The sequence below is a fragment of the Bombus affinis genome, chromosome 12, assembly GCF_024516045.1.
Source record: "Bombus affinis isolate iyBomAffi1 chromosome 12, iyBomAffi1.2, whole genome shotgun sequence".
Lineage (NCBI taxonomy): Eukaryota > Metazoa > Arthropoda > Insecta > Hymenoptera > Apidae > Bombus > Bombus affinis.
The window spans coordinates 6,842,910-6,861,155 of NC_066355.1; the positions used below are offsets into that span (position 1 = coordinate 6,842,910).

The 18,246-nt window shown below is 36.2% G+C and overlaps 2 protein-coding genes and 1 long non-coding RNA gene across 3 annotated transcripts in view; 2 read left to right on the plus strand and 1 right to left on the minus strand.

The window, feature by feature from the left end:
* LOC126922554 (6-phosphofructo-2-kinase/fructose-2,6-bisphosphatase-like) overlaps window positions 1–8,235 on the plus strand; it is a 114,566-nt gene extending 106,331 nt beyond the window's left edge. Inside the window, exon 8 of the mRNA XM_050735250.1 lies at window positions 7,662–8,235. The gene's annotated coding sequence lies outside the window, so the exon portion shown is untranslated. The remainder of the gene's footprint in view (window positions 1–7,661) is intronic.
* Window positions 9–18,246, minus strand: part of LOC126922648 (uncharacterized) — an 85,485-nt gene continuing 67,247 nt past the window's right edge. Inside the window, exon 2 of the long non-coding RNA XR_007712878.1 lies at window positions 9–337. This is a non-coding gene — a long non-coding RNA (uncharacterized LOC126922648). The remainder of the gene's footprint in view (window positions 338–18,246) is intronic.
* Window positions 249–6,511, plus strand: LOC126922630 (uncharacterized). The gene is made up of 3 exons (XM_050735428.1): window positions 249–468; window positions 5,403–5,564; window positions 6,473–6,511. The coding sequence occupies exons 1-3, from the start codon at window positions 249–251 to the stop codon at window positions 6,496–6,498; spliced, it is 408 nt and encodes a 135-aa protein (XP_050591385.1). The 3' UTR covers window positions 6,499–6,511.

An 18,246-nucleotide genomic window follows, 5' to 3' on the forward strand; every position in this document is an offset into this window, starting at 1 on the left:
TCGGAAGAACTCTAGCCGAAGATTGAGCAGCAAAACGGGTAAAAAGGAGACTAGCAATAGACCACTGTTTCCGAGTATTTTATACAAATAGAGGGCTCTTGTTTGCTGGATATTTCAAGCAAAAGCGTTACCAGGATCACTTTCATTCTCTTCCTGTAATTATCGACTTCTCGACTGGTCTACCTATTGACTTGTGTTTTCCCGAAGGGAAACCAAAGACCCCAATTTGAATAGTTCATCGTCGGGTTATGCCCTGGGTTGCCGCCTGTCTCGACCTGTTGGCGGCACCGATTCTGGGTTACTGTCTGGCCGTGAGGAAACTTGCACTGCAAGCCGGCTTTTTCCAAGAAGAAACGAACAAATCGATCGTAACACAAGCGGTGAACGCTATCAATACGTCGACTATACAAAAGGAGACTGCGCCGTGCGCTGATACGATGGCACCAAGCGTCGAAGAACAGCGCCAAGGTAAATCGATTAAATGGAACACTAGTAATATGAGTTTCATCTAATTGATATTATTTACTCGTACAATCACACCATGTTCGATATATTCGATAGGTAACGATGTTATTGAATAGCAATTCAATCGGTAATCAGGTTGCGAAACATTCGATGGGAAACGTTATTTATTTCTTATCTATCGAAAACGAAAGCATCGGATTACTCTGCGTTATGCAATGCAACAGTCATCATAAAAAATTGCATGGAAATGCAATATGCAAACGAAATTAAAAAATGCCACCTGCGGAAATACCGGATGAAATAATGGCTTTTTTCATCGTTTGTTTTTCTCATTGAAACGCATTACGCTTTTTCGCTCGTTCTCTTTGAATTTCTCGTTTCGTGTCAGCTAGATCTTTAGCTATTACACCGAAATTCCCACGAAACCAGGCCACGGTTTCACGAATCTGTGATCTCCACTTGTAATAGGAGTGGTGACTATAAATAAAACACGATTTAAATAGATATCCGTGTCGTATGTTCGAAACGCGTGCGACGAATGAAAATTCAGCATGTAACAAATAACTTAAAATTGATAAACTTGTTGTTTTCATTGAACTCGCATGGAAAATGAAAACAATAAACAAAGAAAGATTCACAGTATAAAAACGAGGAATCTGTACATAGATTTGCACTTGTCGCGCTATCTGAGAGATAAATTTATCGCGAGAGGTAAGTTTACGGCGTCTAATAACGGAGGTCTGTCGCCTAAAAAGTTAGTATGCATTGATAAAAAATATTTTGTCCTTTTCCATTTATCATCAGTTCAGTCGGACCAATTAGCGTGCACCTTTCAAAGAGGCGTTTCTGTCGCCTAAGGTTGTCCCCGGTTTTCTTTTAACGACGATAAATTGCGTGTCAATGAAAAACGCGACGGGTACAGTCACACAGTTCGTAAAGGCAGAAAAGATCCCGAAGGTCAGCAGGAGTCAGAGATGTAAACGAGAAAATTATGGTAACGACATGGATTATCATGATCCCTGCAATTATTGTAATCTCGTCGCAGGGGAAAATCGTTTCTTAACCTCTTGCGTTGCTACTATTTTTTATAACTATACATAATTAGCTATACGCGATTAAAAGATTCAATTATGGGAACTTTGCATTGCGTTCTTTTTGTATTCCTTTCATTTACAATTAAAGTCTCTGTATTCACAAGTGTGTCTGGATATAAGAAGATAAGGGGTTAATCAATACTGGAGAAGATATTGCGTGGTTCCATGTTTCTTCTAAACGTGGCCTCGAGCACAAAAGCTGTTATTCGTGAATGAATGGAGATTATTCAGTACCAGTCACCGAAGGACATCGAAATATCGTTTAACAAATTCATCTTATTGCTATTCGTAGTAACATAAATTAAGCACAACAAAATTATCGATGAGATAAATTAAACCTTCAGGTATCCTCGATCTTTGAATATTAATATGTGTCCGATATTTTTAAATCTGCAATCGGCATCGTACCACATAGAAACTTCACTGATATATTCTAAGACGCGCTATTAATTTCGTTATTTAATTGAACTTAAACATAGAATTATTTGAGACAACGATGTCTTTTGACAACGTGGATATTGCTGGTAAGAATTCGTTACACGTTCCAATGTTTACCTCGCGATAAACCGTGAAAGAATTTAATGAGACAGAGGAAGAGGGAGTGAGAGAGGGAGGGGAGAAACGAAAGGTAAAATTTCTTCAAGGATATCCCATGAGAGATATTATCTTAGCTCGTGAAACGGGAATGTGCACATTGCACATCGTACAAGTTGTACGCCAATAAGACTAAAAACTCCACGATCGAGGGTGTGTCCCTTGTGTTTCTTTGAACTGCTACTTTCATGATCAGCCGTGCATGTAGTCGTTACACGTGCATTATCATCAACACGCGCCAATTATTTATATTGTCCTTGTAGATACGCACAGCTTATAAATATACAGTGGGAAAAAAGTAGCTGTTGTCAGCTGTGAGAGAGTTGTATCTTATATCGTAATACGTTTTATACTCAGTTGACGCAAATGCTCCTTATCTCAGAGCACGGTGGTTTCTTATCAAAAGTTTCGTTTCTTTTTTCTATATCTCAGTAACTAAACGATCGTACCAGGTCCCACGAGTATCTCATCTTATCAAACTCAAGTGCTTTCGAATTTTATAAAGCTTCAATAATTTAAGCTCCTCTCTATCGTAAAATTCTGACAAGAGTTTTCGAGTACGATGAGTTCCAGAAATTGTCTTGTTTTATCTAGTTCAAGTAGCTGTCAGTTCAATTTTTCTTTTTCCTTTTTCTTTTTTTTTTTTTTTTTTTAACGAAATTCTGTGGCAAATTTGGTGAAATGCGATGTAGTGGTAGCTGCCGTTACAGCGCATGTTCCGATGCAACAAAATGGTTTTCTCCACAAGACCGATTATTGATTTTCTGCCGCTGAGCTTGTTCTTATCCTGCGCATGACAGCATATGGAAATGACCGTGATGAATCTTCGCGAAGACGTAACGCAATTTTCATAATTAATTACTGTATTCTGACGTTACAAATTTCATTGCCATTTGTTCATAGATAAATAAATATTATCGACACGATATTCCATGGAATAATTTAGTATTCACGCATACGTTGGTAGCCGTAGCGTGGCGAGAGTACATGCGTTGTTACAATTCAACGCTTGAATAATAAATCGAGTGACGACACGTTTCAGGTCAACGTACCAACTGTTAAAGCTGGTTTCATGGGGATTCTCGATAGGTGATAGTACATCGTTCGGTATACGCGAATGATCGGTATTGATCGTGTATCGCGTGCAACAGCTTGGTAAATACGACACTCGAAGCTGCACTTTGAATTATAAAACAATATACATACATCGGTATATCATCCGATTGTTTGAGTTGAAAAACTTCCGTTTTCAATACGTTTTATTTTTCAAAGCGAAACGTGCGATTCGTTTGTATAATCTATAAACGTGCATCGAAGCTCTTTTATCCACGGATCAAGGGGTCTAATTCGTAATTATTTTGTTGACACGCGTTAAGTCGAGAAAAACAGACACGCAAATAAAAATGAAGACAGATATAGCGAATGACGAAATCGTTCCGTGGCGTACGTGCTTTTGCTTATGGTAAAAAATCTACTCAGAGATTCGTTAAATTAGTCCAAATGTAATGACCTTTATCGCTTTTCGAGCTTCGATTATTAGGCACAAGGACATGCCGATTCGAAACAACACGCGATAACGCATATTTCTATCGCCATGTCGAATTTCGTGAACTCAGATAATTCGATAATTCTTACTCCATTTCAATTTTTTATATTGTAAACAGCGAGTTAATTATAACGTTACAGACAGGTCGTCGTACGTATTTTCGTACTTGAACTTTAATCCTGTTTTGAACTTTCATTCTATACACCGCAATATATTGCGTACGATTACATATCGATTACGAACGACTACACGATATATTACATAAATTATCGCATGACATATAGAGTTTTGGAAAATATAGCAATCAAATACGTAGATCGCGGATATTTATACGGTTCTGAGAAATATAGAAAAATCCAAATAATTACACAATCATATAAAACATATATAAAAATATGAAGGTGTTTGAAAAGTTCGCAACATTTCCGAGAATTGATAAGCTCTGTAATCGATTGCGATAAAATTTGAAGGGGTTAATTTATACCTTTTATAGAGATTTCATAAATTTAATTTATATGAAGCAGTATTGTATTTTATATTCGATAGAATGTCAATTCTACGAAAATACATTTTATTTGAATTTCGCTACGAACTTTTCAAATATATGAGCTATAAAATTGCTACATTTAGCGAGTGAAACAAATATTTCTCACAAATATTTCGCATGAATATCCGTATTCCAAAAATGAGAATAGAATAAGTCAGAATGTCGAACAAACAAAAAACAAAGTTTGTTGTTGAGATTAATACCGCGAAAGAAGCGGCAGTCGCAAAAGTGTAGCCAAAAGCTCTCGAGCATGAGGAGAGAATTCTAAATATAAAGTTCACCAACGCTCGGTTTTTAACGTGGAACCCAACAGGAAGGCATCAGTACTCGGTTGAAATTCGCACTCTGAAGTTCGCGAGTTCGTCTAGCCGGTTGTGTCATTGAAACGCATTCTTTATTATTGATTCGTCATTAGTTGATTGTCGAACAGTGTTGTTAACGGTACATTGTAAAGAACATGTGTGTGATCGGTAAGGATTATTCTTCCATCGATCAATAGTGAAAACGATTTTAATCTAAATGTACGGGTAAAAAGCAGAATGCTCATGCAAATGTTGCACGCAATATAATGCTCGCGTATATCTTTTATTTTCACTTTTACGTTCATTGTTTCGTAGAAACCTAAATATTTCATTCGACGAAAACAAAATAAAAATTTAAAACATCTTGTTCATAGCGCGCGAGAAAGAGTTCTTTTGTGAATCGAAGATGCGTCGGAGGGAAACGATAATTTTCTCACTAATTTCATTCTTACTATTATACGATCACATTGTTCGATTTTCTATCGAATTACGTCACATACGTTCACATTGTTAACGATCATTCGACTGTTGGCTGGCTTAACAAACTAGCTTGGCACCGGGTCAGATCTATCATAGTCGTTTGGGTGCATCTTTTAAAATTGGTCGTTATTATTATATTATTATACACATAAAAATAACCGGATGCTACAATGAAATGCCTTAGAAAATATCTGACTTCTATCGTAATCGCGTATTGGCGTTGGTAAATTTGTTCACGATCTGTACATTCATACTCGCGTCTTTGTTGCACAATCCTTTGTCTCCTTGATATTTATCAATGGCCATACGTCTACTCATCAAGCAAGTGAAAATGCAATTAATTACACGAGTATCATAGATTCTGTTGCTTTCAGAACCCAAGGATAAAATCACAATAAGGACGTCGGGGATAATGAAGTCTCCCCGAAAATTCTCAGGGGTTGTAATCGCGATGTGCGGTTTACCAGGTCGTGGAAAAAGCCAAGTGGCACAATGCCTTTCGCGCAGACTCAACTGGAACGGCGATTCCACTAAAGGTTGGGAATTCTGTTTTGTTTACTGCCAATTGCTACACTTAAAAACGAAACCTGTTCATTAAATCATATTAGTCATCTTAAATAAGCGGTTTCGTAGTATTATTTCCATTCGACCAACAATTATCTGTGTCTCTTCTTTTTTTTTCCTTTTTTACTTCCTATTTTGTGGTTGTATTATGTGTACAAGTCACGTGTCTGATCATTAATTCGTTAGTTTTTCATTTTTCCCGTTTTTGTTTTCAACACGGTCGTTAAGAGGATTTATTACATACGCTAAATAGACTTGTTACGTAAATCAACATTTGCGGCGCTTTGAACAAATTTTAATTTCTATTTTGTAATATATTACATTGTGCTCTTCCTAATTTTTACAACCTTATAAAATACTACAAATAGATATATTCTCTACATACGCATATACGTATACCAGATGGGGACTATATAACATGGTGGAAAAAAAAAACATTATTTCATATTGTTCCTTTGTGAAATGCTAAATAATTGTTCTATGTTATTACGTCCCGGGACCTATTTATATTTCATGTATAAATAAAACTATTCTTATATATTTTATACTGCATTAATTTCGTCATACCATTATAGTAACGATGGTAATAATAAAAAATTTATAATTACAATACGAAGTTGATGTGTACTTATTAACCGTGTACTATAACGAAACTTAAATCATACCATGATTTGAATATTATATCGCAGGTCTACTTTATTAAAGTTTATGTTTAAAATTAGCCATTGTTCCCTGACTTTGCATAAGCTAGGTTTTAATGCTTTGGGGACCTCGATGTACGAACCATTCTATGACTTAGGCAAAAGTCTATATACTTTAGTATATAGTACATAGATAGCGTATATACCTTCTACATCTCTAAATCAATGCTTTTGCGTAGGAATTTGCATGGCGCGATCAAGATAAGCTGCGCTATCGTTATCCATGGGGAGAAAGCTACATCGACGCCATGCACCGCGTGGAACCGGTTATTGCTGAATTACAGAGATCCAACAACATCTTGGTCGTGTCTCATCAAGCTATTCTGCGCTGCATCATTGGCGTTTTCACAGATAAAAAACCGGGAGAGGTGCCTTACGCTGAGGTGCCACTGCATACCATCATCCGAGTCAGCAGCCAGGGTTGCAATTACAAGGTGGACTTCTGCAAGTTACCCATCGAGTGCATAAACACGACTCGCGTGAAGCCGAATAATTGTAGCGCGGACAGAACCGCGGACGATGCTCTGCTCACAGTCCCAGCACATTTCGACATACCGGATCCTTGGCGAAATCTTGGCAGCGGACCCATTCTCGTACAACAACACTGAGAAACCGCTCGGAGATCCAGGATCATGTCGAAAATTCGATGTCTGTTTGTTTGTAAGCCCTGGAGCTTTCAGCAGTGATGTCTTCTTGGAATATTTTTGCTTTTGAATTCAGGCAGGGGATGAAGATTTGAAATATCATGCAAGTATGGATTGAATATATTATTAGTACATATATATGTATAAGTAGATCGCTTTAAGGTATCTTTAAGAAATACAGATTCGATGAGACGGAAGATGATGATATCGGAGTCAATTCTAGATAAATAGATTGGATAGATCGCGTGAAAGAAACGACACGTAAAATCAAATAATCGTTATCGAGACTGGATATTTATTTCTGAAATTTTCATTTTCTCATGAATCCCGAGAAACTTAGGTCGTTTCAACTTTGACTTGTTTATCGTCGAGTTCCGTTACCTTCGCGGGATGTACTCCGATTGTCATGTTTTTCCTCGTTGATTCTGTTCCCATTGGCAATAATTTAGTATCCTACTGCTGGAGCCCTCTATACGTTATGTTTAAGCAGTTTAATTTTAATAATCATATACAAGTCAAATGTTACATTAAGTCTAATATGTCGCAGATGACTATCGCAAGAAATATTTTAATTGTACATCGTAAAATTCAGAAAGACAGGCAATCTTTTAAATTGTAAGAATGCGAAACATGTCTTTCGTATTAAATTCTATTTCAAAATATTGATATAATATATACAACGAACACACGAAAGACAGTTTTTTTAGTATTGTACTATTTATAGGTGATAGAATTTTAGATTTATGTATTTTCGTTTGCCTAGTTCCTAGCACAACGATTGTAAGCCTCGAGATTTGGACGATATTAGGATTTTTATTACTGTAAAGTACAATTGAAAGATACTATATCGTAGCGTTATATAAAGTTTGACTATAAAACGGACCTGATATCATTGTTAACAAGGAAATAACGAATATTGTATTTTTCGAGTGTGTATGAGTGTTCGAACGATAGATGTATATTTCTAGGCACAAAATTAGCGGTATACTGTGCTACGGTCTCATTAAGAAATGTCAAACATTCGAGCAAAGTATTTTTCTCTACGAAGGAAAGCGCGAGAAATAATCAACAGAGGCGATTAAGAAAGAAAAAAAATCGATATCGAATGGTGCCTTCTTCTGTCGATATACTGTTACGTTTCACTTAGAGTTATATTCTATCTCGTGGACCGCATAAATATGCATAATATTTTATTAGGCATCACGTGGAAATCTCCGAGCAATCCATTTATCCAGAACAAGCTCGAGGATTCGCAAAATGTGAATAGAATAAAAAATAAATAAGCCTTACGGAACTAATTTATTCTGAGATGAACTAAGTATGGCAGGGGGCAAATTAATTTTCTATACAAGTATACAAATGGCATAAGTTATCTAGTCCATTCATTGCTGAACATTCTGGCGTTCTTTCTTTTCTCTTTTGCTATGCGGGAATCGACATAAAAAATTATACAGCGTTCTAAATGTTAAGTCGTATTAATACCTTTTAAACTCCTTTGTTTGTTTGTTTCTTAATTGTATATTGTATTTTCGAGCTATCGCGGGGAGACGCGGTCGTTAGAATACGCGTCAACGGGAATCGTAAATTCCCGTTACGATTAGAATAATCAACACCACGAATAGTTCGATCCCCGTATTTCGGTTAGGACAATCGGGGTAGTTGTTGCGGTATAACACTGGGAGTCACAGAGTTATAATAATGTATATTTCCAACACTTTATACAATCACACAAAGTAGTAACGCCGTTGATTAAGATACAGATAACGAAAAGAAGGATTATTCTTAGATGAGAGAAGAAGAGCTATAGGAGCTCTAGGCTCTTGAGAGCTGTAGGAGCTGTCGGACTTCTGGATACTGTGAGAGCGGTAGGAGACTCTAGGCCGTGTAGGCCTAACATAACTTCCGCAATTAACATTCAATGACTCGTGTATATGACTAGAATGATTCAATAGAAACAGGTACAGCTTTGAATAAGTTTGACTAGATAAAAAGTGATTATCAAGTAAACTGCGAACATGCATTTGTGAGAAACTTATGAACGTACGTAATATGCAAAAATATATAAAGTACGCAAAATAGAGTAGTCGTTAGAATATTTAGTAAAGCAAGTTTCTGCTTAGGTTGCATTCCTTCAGCAGTATCCATAAAAATATGAATTTGAATAAATATTCGCAGTTTACTATTCAAGACCCTGATGGAAGCTTAGACAAAGTCTTAACCACAAATCTTAAAAAATCAGCAAAAGTACAAATATTTCATAAAGTTTCACCATTGTTTCAATGTGAAACGACGAGATTCAATAAAATCCCGTCAGTATCCATTTTAAATGCCCGACCTCATCAATTTGGCAGTATAATCTCTTTGTTTACTCGCCAAATGGAGGTCCAAGCTTCTCAGCATTCTGTCTTGAATCTCTGAGGCACGAAAACTGTTACATATCGATTCCGGTTTGTAAACCAATTTTAAAGAATTATTATTTTCTATGATAGTAACAAAAAATCAAAATCAGTAAAAATATCGATTTCTACGTCCATTATGTTTTGATTCTATACTTTGTACGGTTCTGCCTTCTTTACATTACAAAAACAATATTTAAAAAATTGTTTGCTAATATCATAACTACATCACAAGATATTTGTTTGTTTCATTATTGTAGTATCGGAAAAAAGGACAGGATTAGGATAATTTAGATTTGTAAAATTCTCCTAATACTATTTATTTAAGATAAATAAAAATAACAGAGATTAATTGGACAGAGAACGATAAATGTTCAACTTGAACTAAAACACAAAAGTCTTATTCCACTCAAATCACTCTCGCGTCTCTTTGTCTTTTCTCGTCCCATCGAACACGTGTTCCGAAACCCCCGTGGCCAGAGTCACGCAGGCTCTTTCCACAAAACTATCCACTTGAAAGGACCGTCGACACATTGATGTACTCGACGGCGCCGCGGCTCTCGCCACTTTGTATACGGTTCGGCCGATATCTTAGGCCTTTTGCCCACGATACTACATTATTTTCTTTCACTTGTACTTAATATGAAAATTCTTCTGAATATCACTTTTATAACATGCAGCGAAAAATGATCGGAAACTTCTTCAAAGAATAAAATTCTTTTTACGATGTTTTTCAATACATGAGAGAAAATGGATTGAATCATTATAAATCTAATGCTTTACGTTATAAATTAGCTTGCAAGGAAGCTAAATAGAATATCAAGACAGTTTTCAAAAAACAGATACGAGATACTTGGGTTCCGGAGACGTTTCAAATTTCTGAGGAGCATAGGAAATTAATGATCATGGCAAAGAGGCCTCATAAAGAGACCAGAGAAGATGCTGGAAAAATCGAATAATAAATTTATAAATTAATGTTACCGAGATCGCTGGTATAGTCCGTTGTGTACGTTCCCTCTTTGATCTCTCGTTGCAGTTCCAAGATTCTGGCCAGCGCCAACTGCAGATACTCTCTGGCATTCGGCTCCTGTATAAACACCACATGAGTATACACGCTCTTAAGTACTTAGTTTATATCTTACAATTTGCAGAATCGATAATTCTCTCATAATCGACATTCGCGCCGCACTCATGGAATTTACCTTCATCGGTTTGGCCTTCTTGCTGTCGTTGTTTCCATCTGCCAAGCACGGAGCCTGTATCGTACGAATAGAACACAATTAAAAATTAAACGTGTACACAAAAATCCTTTTTCTCGAACCACTTACCGACGAATATCTTTTCATTCTTACTGAGACACAACAAAACCACGAAACAACTTCACCATCGATCCGCTAACGACCTTTTACGAACGACTTCACGCGATAACACTTTCTTTGTGGCAGAGAATTAACGGTAGTCAAAAATAAATTCCTGATCTCGGTCTTAAGCTTCTGTAGCTTTCCTCTTCCTCCCTGGATCAGAGATATTTCCCCTTCGCGTTAATGGTTCTTTCGTCCATCCAGATTCTTCTCCTTCCCCCGAAAGACGATTCTTTCCTCTTTCCAGAGTACGGTAGTTAAGAATGTAGGAAGACCGTTGACTGGCGTCGATGGGCATCGACTAACCACGTCCAAATCGTAGCAGTCCCTTGTTGCAGTAGAGACTGCTGCGAGGGTGACGGTTTGCCATGGCTTCACCCTCTCTCCGCTCCCCTTTCAAAACACCTAGAAATGTGCCCCTTGCACTGGGCCACCCCTGCAGATGCGAACCATTGTATCGGGAACCCCTGTTTGTTCGACGCGTGCCCTGTGCCCGATAAAAGCGGTTGGCACGCGCCCCTTACTCGAAACTCACAGCGAATACGTTACGGACATCCCGGAACAGCGGCCATAGAATTGCTGTTTGTTACCCGTTTCACCGAAGATTGCGGGGATAAGACTCTAATAAATCTTGCCCCACTGGTTACTATCGATTCTTACGCAAAATGGAAACAAAACTGTACAATGGAATAAAGAATGGTTTATTCGTGGAAGTTAGGTTGAAAGGACGTGGAAGTGCTGTGTTAACTGGACAGGGTTTTGGTTTGTTAATGTTATGGTAATTGGTCGTTGGCATCTGCATCAGATTTTTAAGTCTTTCGTATTACGTATACATCTGTTCATAAGTATTAGGATACTTGATACAACCTGACCTCAATTCTAAGCTGAATTATTTAGAAAATTCTTTATTTTTATGAAACACATATTGATTGCACACTTTTTGCTGCTAGTGCATGTCTGGTATTCGTATCTTACTTGCAGTCAACGCGGAAAGGAGATATTTGAAATTTCTTAGAAAAATACCTTTCTCGATAATTTCCACGTAAAGTTCCAACACGTGGCTTACCGTGCTTCTTTCAGGATTACGCATCGTTATCGATCACAGCATCATTTCATTTCCATTTTGCACGTTGCACAGAAATTTTTCTCGAGTTCTTCCTATTTTTGCCTTCCAAAACCAGCCTTCACCTGTTCCGAGTAAAACACGAGCTCTCGAAACGACAGGAACGTTTATTTTCTTCGTAAGGTCACTACTACACGAGCGTTGTAATAAATTTTTCAAATTCACGGACACTGTCAACACTCTACATGTTAACATGATTTAATCATACCCAATTACTAGTAGGTTGTTCAGAAAGTTTTGTAGTTTTGTTATTATGAACTTCTATCGAATAATGAACAAATACTGTTTTAAGTTGGCTACTAAAGAGAATCGAAGAGAAACATAGAAAACAATTAATTAAATAATAATAAAACAATTTCCTTTTCCCAGTGAGACTAGTAACTAGTATATTTCCCAGTGAATATAGTAACTCGAATAGCTAAGCATTAGGCGATATTTGGCACAGTCCGCGCAATGCTCGGTCATTTTTTCGAACGATCCAGAAAGCCAACTTAACACACAGCACGGTACGTCTAGTGGGAATAACAAACCCGAGTCCAATTTTTATTCACAGAAACACAGAAAGATTATGGTACAAGTCAGTTGGCTACAAGTTATGTCCGGGCATTTATATATTCCAACCTTGCATCGATTCACTTGGAAACGATTCCGTCCTTGCGTGGCCTAATTACAGTTATAATAGGGGTATCGAGAAGACGTCCAGACGTTATCTGAACGACGAGAACATCTATAACTTACGGAAACGCGACGGCCAATAGACGTGCGAGGCTAAATCCTGTTAACAAGGGTACACGTCAAACAGAAATTCTCGATTAACAAGCGAAGGGGGCAAGGTCGTCAGACAGAACACAATTAATGCACACAGTCCCTTTTAACGCCGTCTCTAATTAAATTTCACCACGCGATTCAATAACGTCGGGATCCTCTCTTCTCTTACATGCGTTGTTCAATTTGCCCCGATACAATCCGTCCAAGGACCAGAACTGGTCCTTCTTGATACAGAACTGTGATAACTAATTATATTACACTATTATTACACTATTATTATATATATTACACTATATATTACACTATATATTATATTATATTATATATTACACTATATATATATATATATATTACACTATATATTACACTATTATTTTACATCGAAGACAATTAATGATGTTGAAAATTCTTAAGTTAAAAGCTGAAGGTATACTTTACATCAAAAAAAAAAATTATCACGATTGCACATATAGATTTACAAATATTTATAGTTACAATGAAGAATTTGACACATGTATTCATTATCTCTAGTAATTCAATCATAATTGATCATTAAACATAATTGAAACATTCAACATAGATCTACTCTACTTGGGAATGGTTCTTGATTTTTAACAAAATATTCGCTGTGTTGACATCTAGGGATTGTTTTAAAAAATGAATTACGATCTAGAGTCTTAGGTCGGTCTTGTGTCTTCGGTACTTTTTAACTCGCGAGGAACGGTCGCGTTCAGTTCCTGTGTGTTTCTCCGGGACGTCGAGCTGAAGCTGGTTTCCTTGAATTTCCTTCGCCTAACCATTCGTTTCCTTTGTGAAAATTTCATTCGTCGATTACCATCGCTGCTCGTTCCTGCTTGACAGACGCTTGACTTCCTCTTCTTCAGAAAACAACAAAGATATCTGTTGAATCTGTAAGCAAAACGTTGTTCATCGATCAGTACGAAACTTTATATTCAGATATGAAAAGCTTTCTGTTTGTTTTTCAATTGTTTGTTTGCTTTTTTGAGTTTTCGGTTTACAAACCTGTTTGTTTACAGACGTGTACTCGTTTATACTGCTTTGTTGTTTCTTTGGTCAGTTATGATGTAGAGGTAGTGAAATGAGTATGGATATGTTATCATTTCATGCAACATGTAGTACAGAATGTAATATAATAATTAGAATGCTGATATTTATGCATTTCAAAATATTTAAATAACATGGAAAAAGATAGAAGGGGAGTGGAACAAAATTCTGTTTAGGTTCCATTTTTCTAATCGTGTTCGTAAGAACATAAATTTGCATAAACATTTCCATTCTATATATAGTATTTTAAGGAGAATGTGTGCTTCGACTTGTTATTTCGTTTTACTATGTTTTAGGTTTAATAGCTGACATTTGATAGGTCGCTTATCTTGTCATACTCACCTCACGCGAAATGTTGTGCTGGCAAAATATAGAACCAAAGGATTGACGCAGCTGTTGATGAAGGTCATGACAAAACCAATAATCCTGAAGATATGCCAATATTTATTGTAGTCATTCAGCGTTGATGCGAAAAAGTGAAACCAAATCATAAAGATGTGATACGGCAGGAAGCAGATGAAGAAGATTAGGACGATGGAGATCACCATTTTTCCAACCTGTTGATCACAGAGAACGAAAGATACGTATTAAACTGGGACAACTAACTTGGTACTTGGTCTAATTAGTTAAAATTTAATTATTAGAAACCTAGATTAGAATATTTTTTAGTAAGACAGTAAAAAATCTGAGATAAACAGTTAAATGTAGATTAGGCATTACAGTATTACTTCTTAAATTCTAGAATATACAGAAGATTTTCTCTTCCTCTCTCTTTTCCATCATCTTACGTGTAGAACAGACAAAGATTTGACATGACAACTAGCGCTTGTCAGCAAGTTTTACGATATGTCCGTTTAAAAATATTGTAGTATCGTGGGCAAAAGGCCTAAGATATCGGCTGAACCGTGTACAAAGTGGCGAGAACCGTGGCGCCTTTCAAGTGGATAGTTTTGTGGAAAGAACCTGCGTGATCCTGGCCACGGGGTTTCGGGACACGTGTTCGATGGGACGAGAAAAGACAAAGAGACGCTAAGGGTAGTGTTAGTTGAGACGCCAGCGAGAACGAATGCAAAAGGAGTGCAGTAAAATTTACATCACAGTCTAAGTAACAATTTATTAGAATTTAAATTTATTTGCAAGTTGACTGCATATATAAGCAGTGTAATTTCATAAAAATATCATACAGGTAGCAATTTCAATTTCTCTGTTCTACACCTTTTCACTGGTATACCTGTATACCAAATATTTGTATACCAAATATAGAACTTTTGTGTCAAAATTAGATTTACTTGAAAATTGTATAATTTCATAATAATATCGATTCACTCTACCTTTCTGCGTGATCGAATTTGCTCCAGCCGCTGCATTGGAGATAATTCGCAGGGCATATTTCTGGTGGATAGTTGAAGATGTCGAACAATTTGAAAATAAAATACTGATATGATGAGTAGAGGAATGATGTAATAAGCCAGGAACTTGAACAGCACCACCCCTCTCCTATAGCTTGCCCCTGCGTTTCAGAACGAGAAATAAATTAATACGACTTCGTGGGTGTGAAATGAAAACACGGAGAAATGTCCAATATTTCAGCGTGTGAGATACTCACCCAATTCCACGGGGAAAGGGTTACAGATGTGGATGCTGGAGTTAGTTGTTATGTCGATGTCCATCACGTCAGAGAAGAGAGCAGCAGGCATCGACAAAACAATCGCCAGCACCCAAATAAGGCAAGCTATTAGTAGCGCCAATGGTACTGCTTTCATCCCGGCTACATGGCGCCGAAGAGGATTTACAACCGCGTAGTACCTACGATGCAACACGAGCATATCTTTCTTTTATTTGTAAATCAATTTTTATTGAAACCTTAACCCTGAAATACTATAGAACGGAGTAATTTATACCCCACTTAAATGTTTCATTTACAGATGGCTGTTGTGCGTGTATTTATTACTGTTGAGAAATGGTTGTTATTTATACGTTCCGAGCTGTCTCGTGCAACAAATGTACCAACTGTAATATTAATATGTTGGCAAGATAGAAATCTTAGATTATATATAGATTTCTGTTTTACAATTTATTTATTATTTTATTTTATTTGCTTTATTACTAAATTTATTACTATTGGACAAGGGTGTTTAACGCCTTCTGTTTTATTAAACGTCACTAACGATACTAATTCAAATATGCAGATAGATCCTGATAATTATTTGACATGGAAGAAATCAAAATTATTTAGCAACGTATCGTTTGTTGGAAATAAGCGTTGTGTTAATAAAATGATATGTAATTTTCAATATAGCGTTAATTGGATTGTTTATAAATGCAGTATTGCAGGGTTAAGATTAAATGATGTCTGATTAAATGAATTCTTCAGTTATACTTTATTTTAACGTTGAACTTTCTTATTAATGTAAATTAATTGATTTTCTTAATAGCGAAAAGGAAATTGGACGTTTGAGATTTCATTTCGATTACTGATTAAAGAGTCGATTGGTCCATTAATGGGGCGGAACTTCACTAAAGTTAGGACGACCAGCCTATCCCTGAGACAACAATTTCCTCAACCGTAACTGGGTTTGACAACTTACCTCTCGGCTGATAACGCGGTCAGAGTGAAAACTGAGACACCGACTGAAATATCCTTGACGCACTCCGATAATTTGCAAACTGTCTGTCCCCACGGCCATGAATCGAATGTGAATATAACAGACGTGAGTGGTACACTCGTTAGGATCACCTGAAATAAACGAAAATTAAAATTAAAAATATACACGTGTATTTTATTGTATTGTATTTCCACGGTCAATTGTACTCGTGTTATTCAATCTACCCTTTATCGAAATTTTATTCGAATATTTTTCTGTACTTTTGCGAAATTTAATTGAATTCTACGAATATATGGGAAACGTTTTAAAATCTGTTTCGTTGAAAACCCTTTATCGAAATTTTATTTGAATATTTTTCTGTAATTTTGCGAAATTTGATTGAATTCTACGAATATATGGGAAACGTTTGAAAATCTGTTTCGTTGAAAACGACGCCTTCGACATTTCGATAGGTGAGAGCGATAAAATAAACAATACTTGATATTATATTTGTACGGCATCGAGCATATAGTAAAATTATTAGGAAAACATTTATCAGGATTCATTGTTATCGAGAAAATTAAAATAAAAATAATCCGCGATTATGATACAGAAAAATCTATTAAAAATATTCGTGATGAATTCACATCCCACGTCCTTTTAACATACTGTGTAACGTTCACTCAATTTGCGAAAAAAAGATTCCCTCATTAACTCGCTAAATTTCGTCTGAAATACGGACGTCTCTGATGAATTTCGAGATAAAAGGGGGATATTAACAGGAACGTTTTGTATTGAATATTATAATAAAAAATGTAGATTAAGCGAATTTTCTGCAATTTCATGCGGGATGTAGAAATTTCGTCGTATGATCGAACACTCAATTATGCTGTTGCACTTTTTTCTCAGTGTTAATCGTGAAATACACATTTTCTTTTTGTTTAAGCATGATCGTTCGAACACTATAATCGAGAAAATATTTATTTATGATTTTCACAGATGATATCGTATGGATCGCATTAATCTTTGATTATTCTCCGTCCGGCTATAAATTGTCCATGGATCAAGATGTATAGCTACATATATCATAAAGTAAGCTCGATATCCACGAAAATAAGCGCGTTTATAATCGAACTCGCTATTGGTCCACGATTACGTGTCCAGAACAACGGAATTTTAACGTCTGATTCAAGGTCTCATATAGCATGTGCTTCTTTTAGAAATTATTTATGAAAATATTTGAATATTTCTAGAGATTTTTATGAACGTATTACGTGTGTGATAGAAAAAATTTTGAAATTTCGTTACTAGACTATTATGATCATATTGATAATATATGTAACAAACTAAAGAACATGTATAGAAGTTACAAGATATTTATTTCAAGCATACAATTCACAGAAATCGCTATATCATATAAAAATATATTGTATTATACAAGAATAATTATACATTTCTAGGAGACTTAAATTCTTCTATATTATATGTGATAATAAAGAGTAATGTCTGCGTATTTGTACGATATAATACATTTTATCAATATAACCACGACAGTCGACAATGACAATAAAACTGTCATAATATATATCCAGACAAATTTTCTACGATGGGCCCTCAGATGCTTTCGTGCGTTATCGTACCTAATTACATTCTACGCGAAATCGATGACGGAGAAAGTACCGGATGTTCTGAACTCGCTCGCGACAGATTTATACGCGCGATCCGACAGTCTGAATAAATTCGATATATTGCCGGGATACAAATGACATGGGGTCCTAGCAACATTTTCCGATTGACGGGAAATCGAAATGTAAAAAAAAGGATCCCGACGAAGGAAGGAAAGATTTTTCTCATCTATATTCGGAATATTCATGGCTTGTTAGTTTTTACCATTCCAGCTTTGTCGCAATTTATTTCCAACTTATTGGACATTCATTTTGATTTATTATATATATTTAGACGCGGAATACAATGGGTAGCAGATGGCTTTTTCAAGATGTATGAATCATAA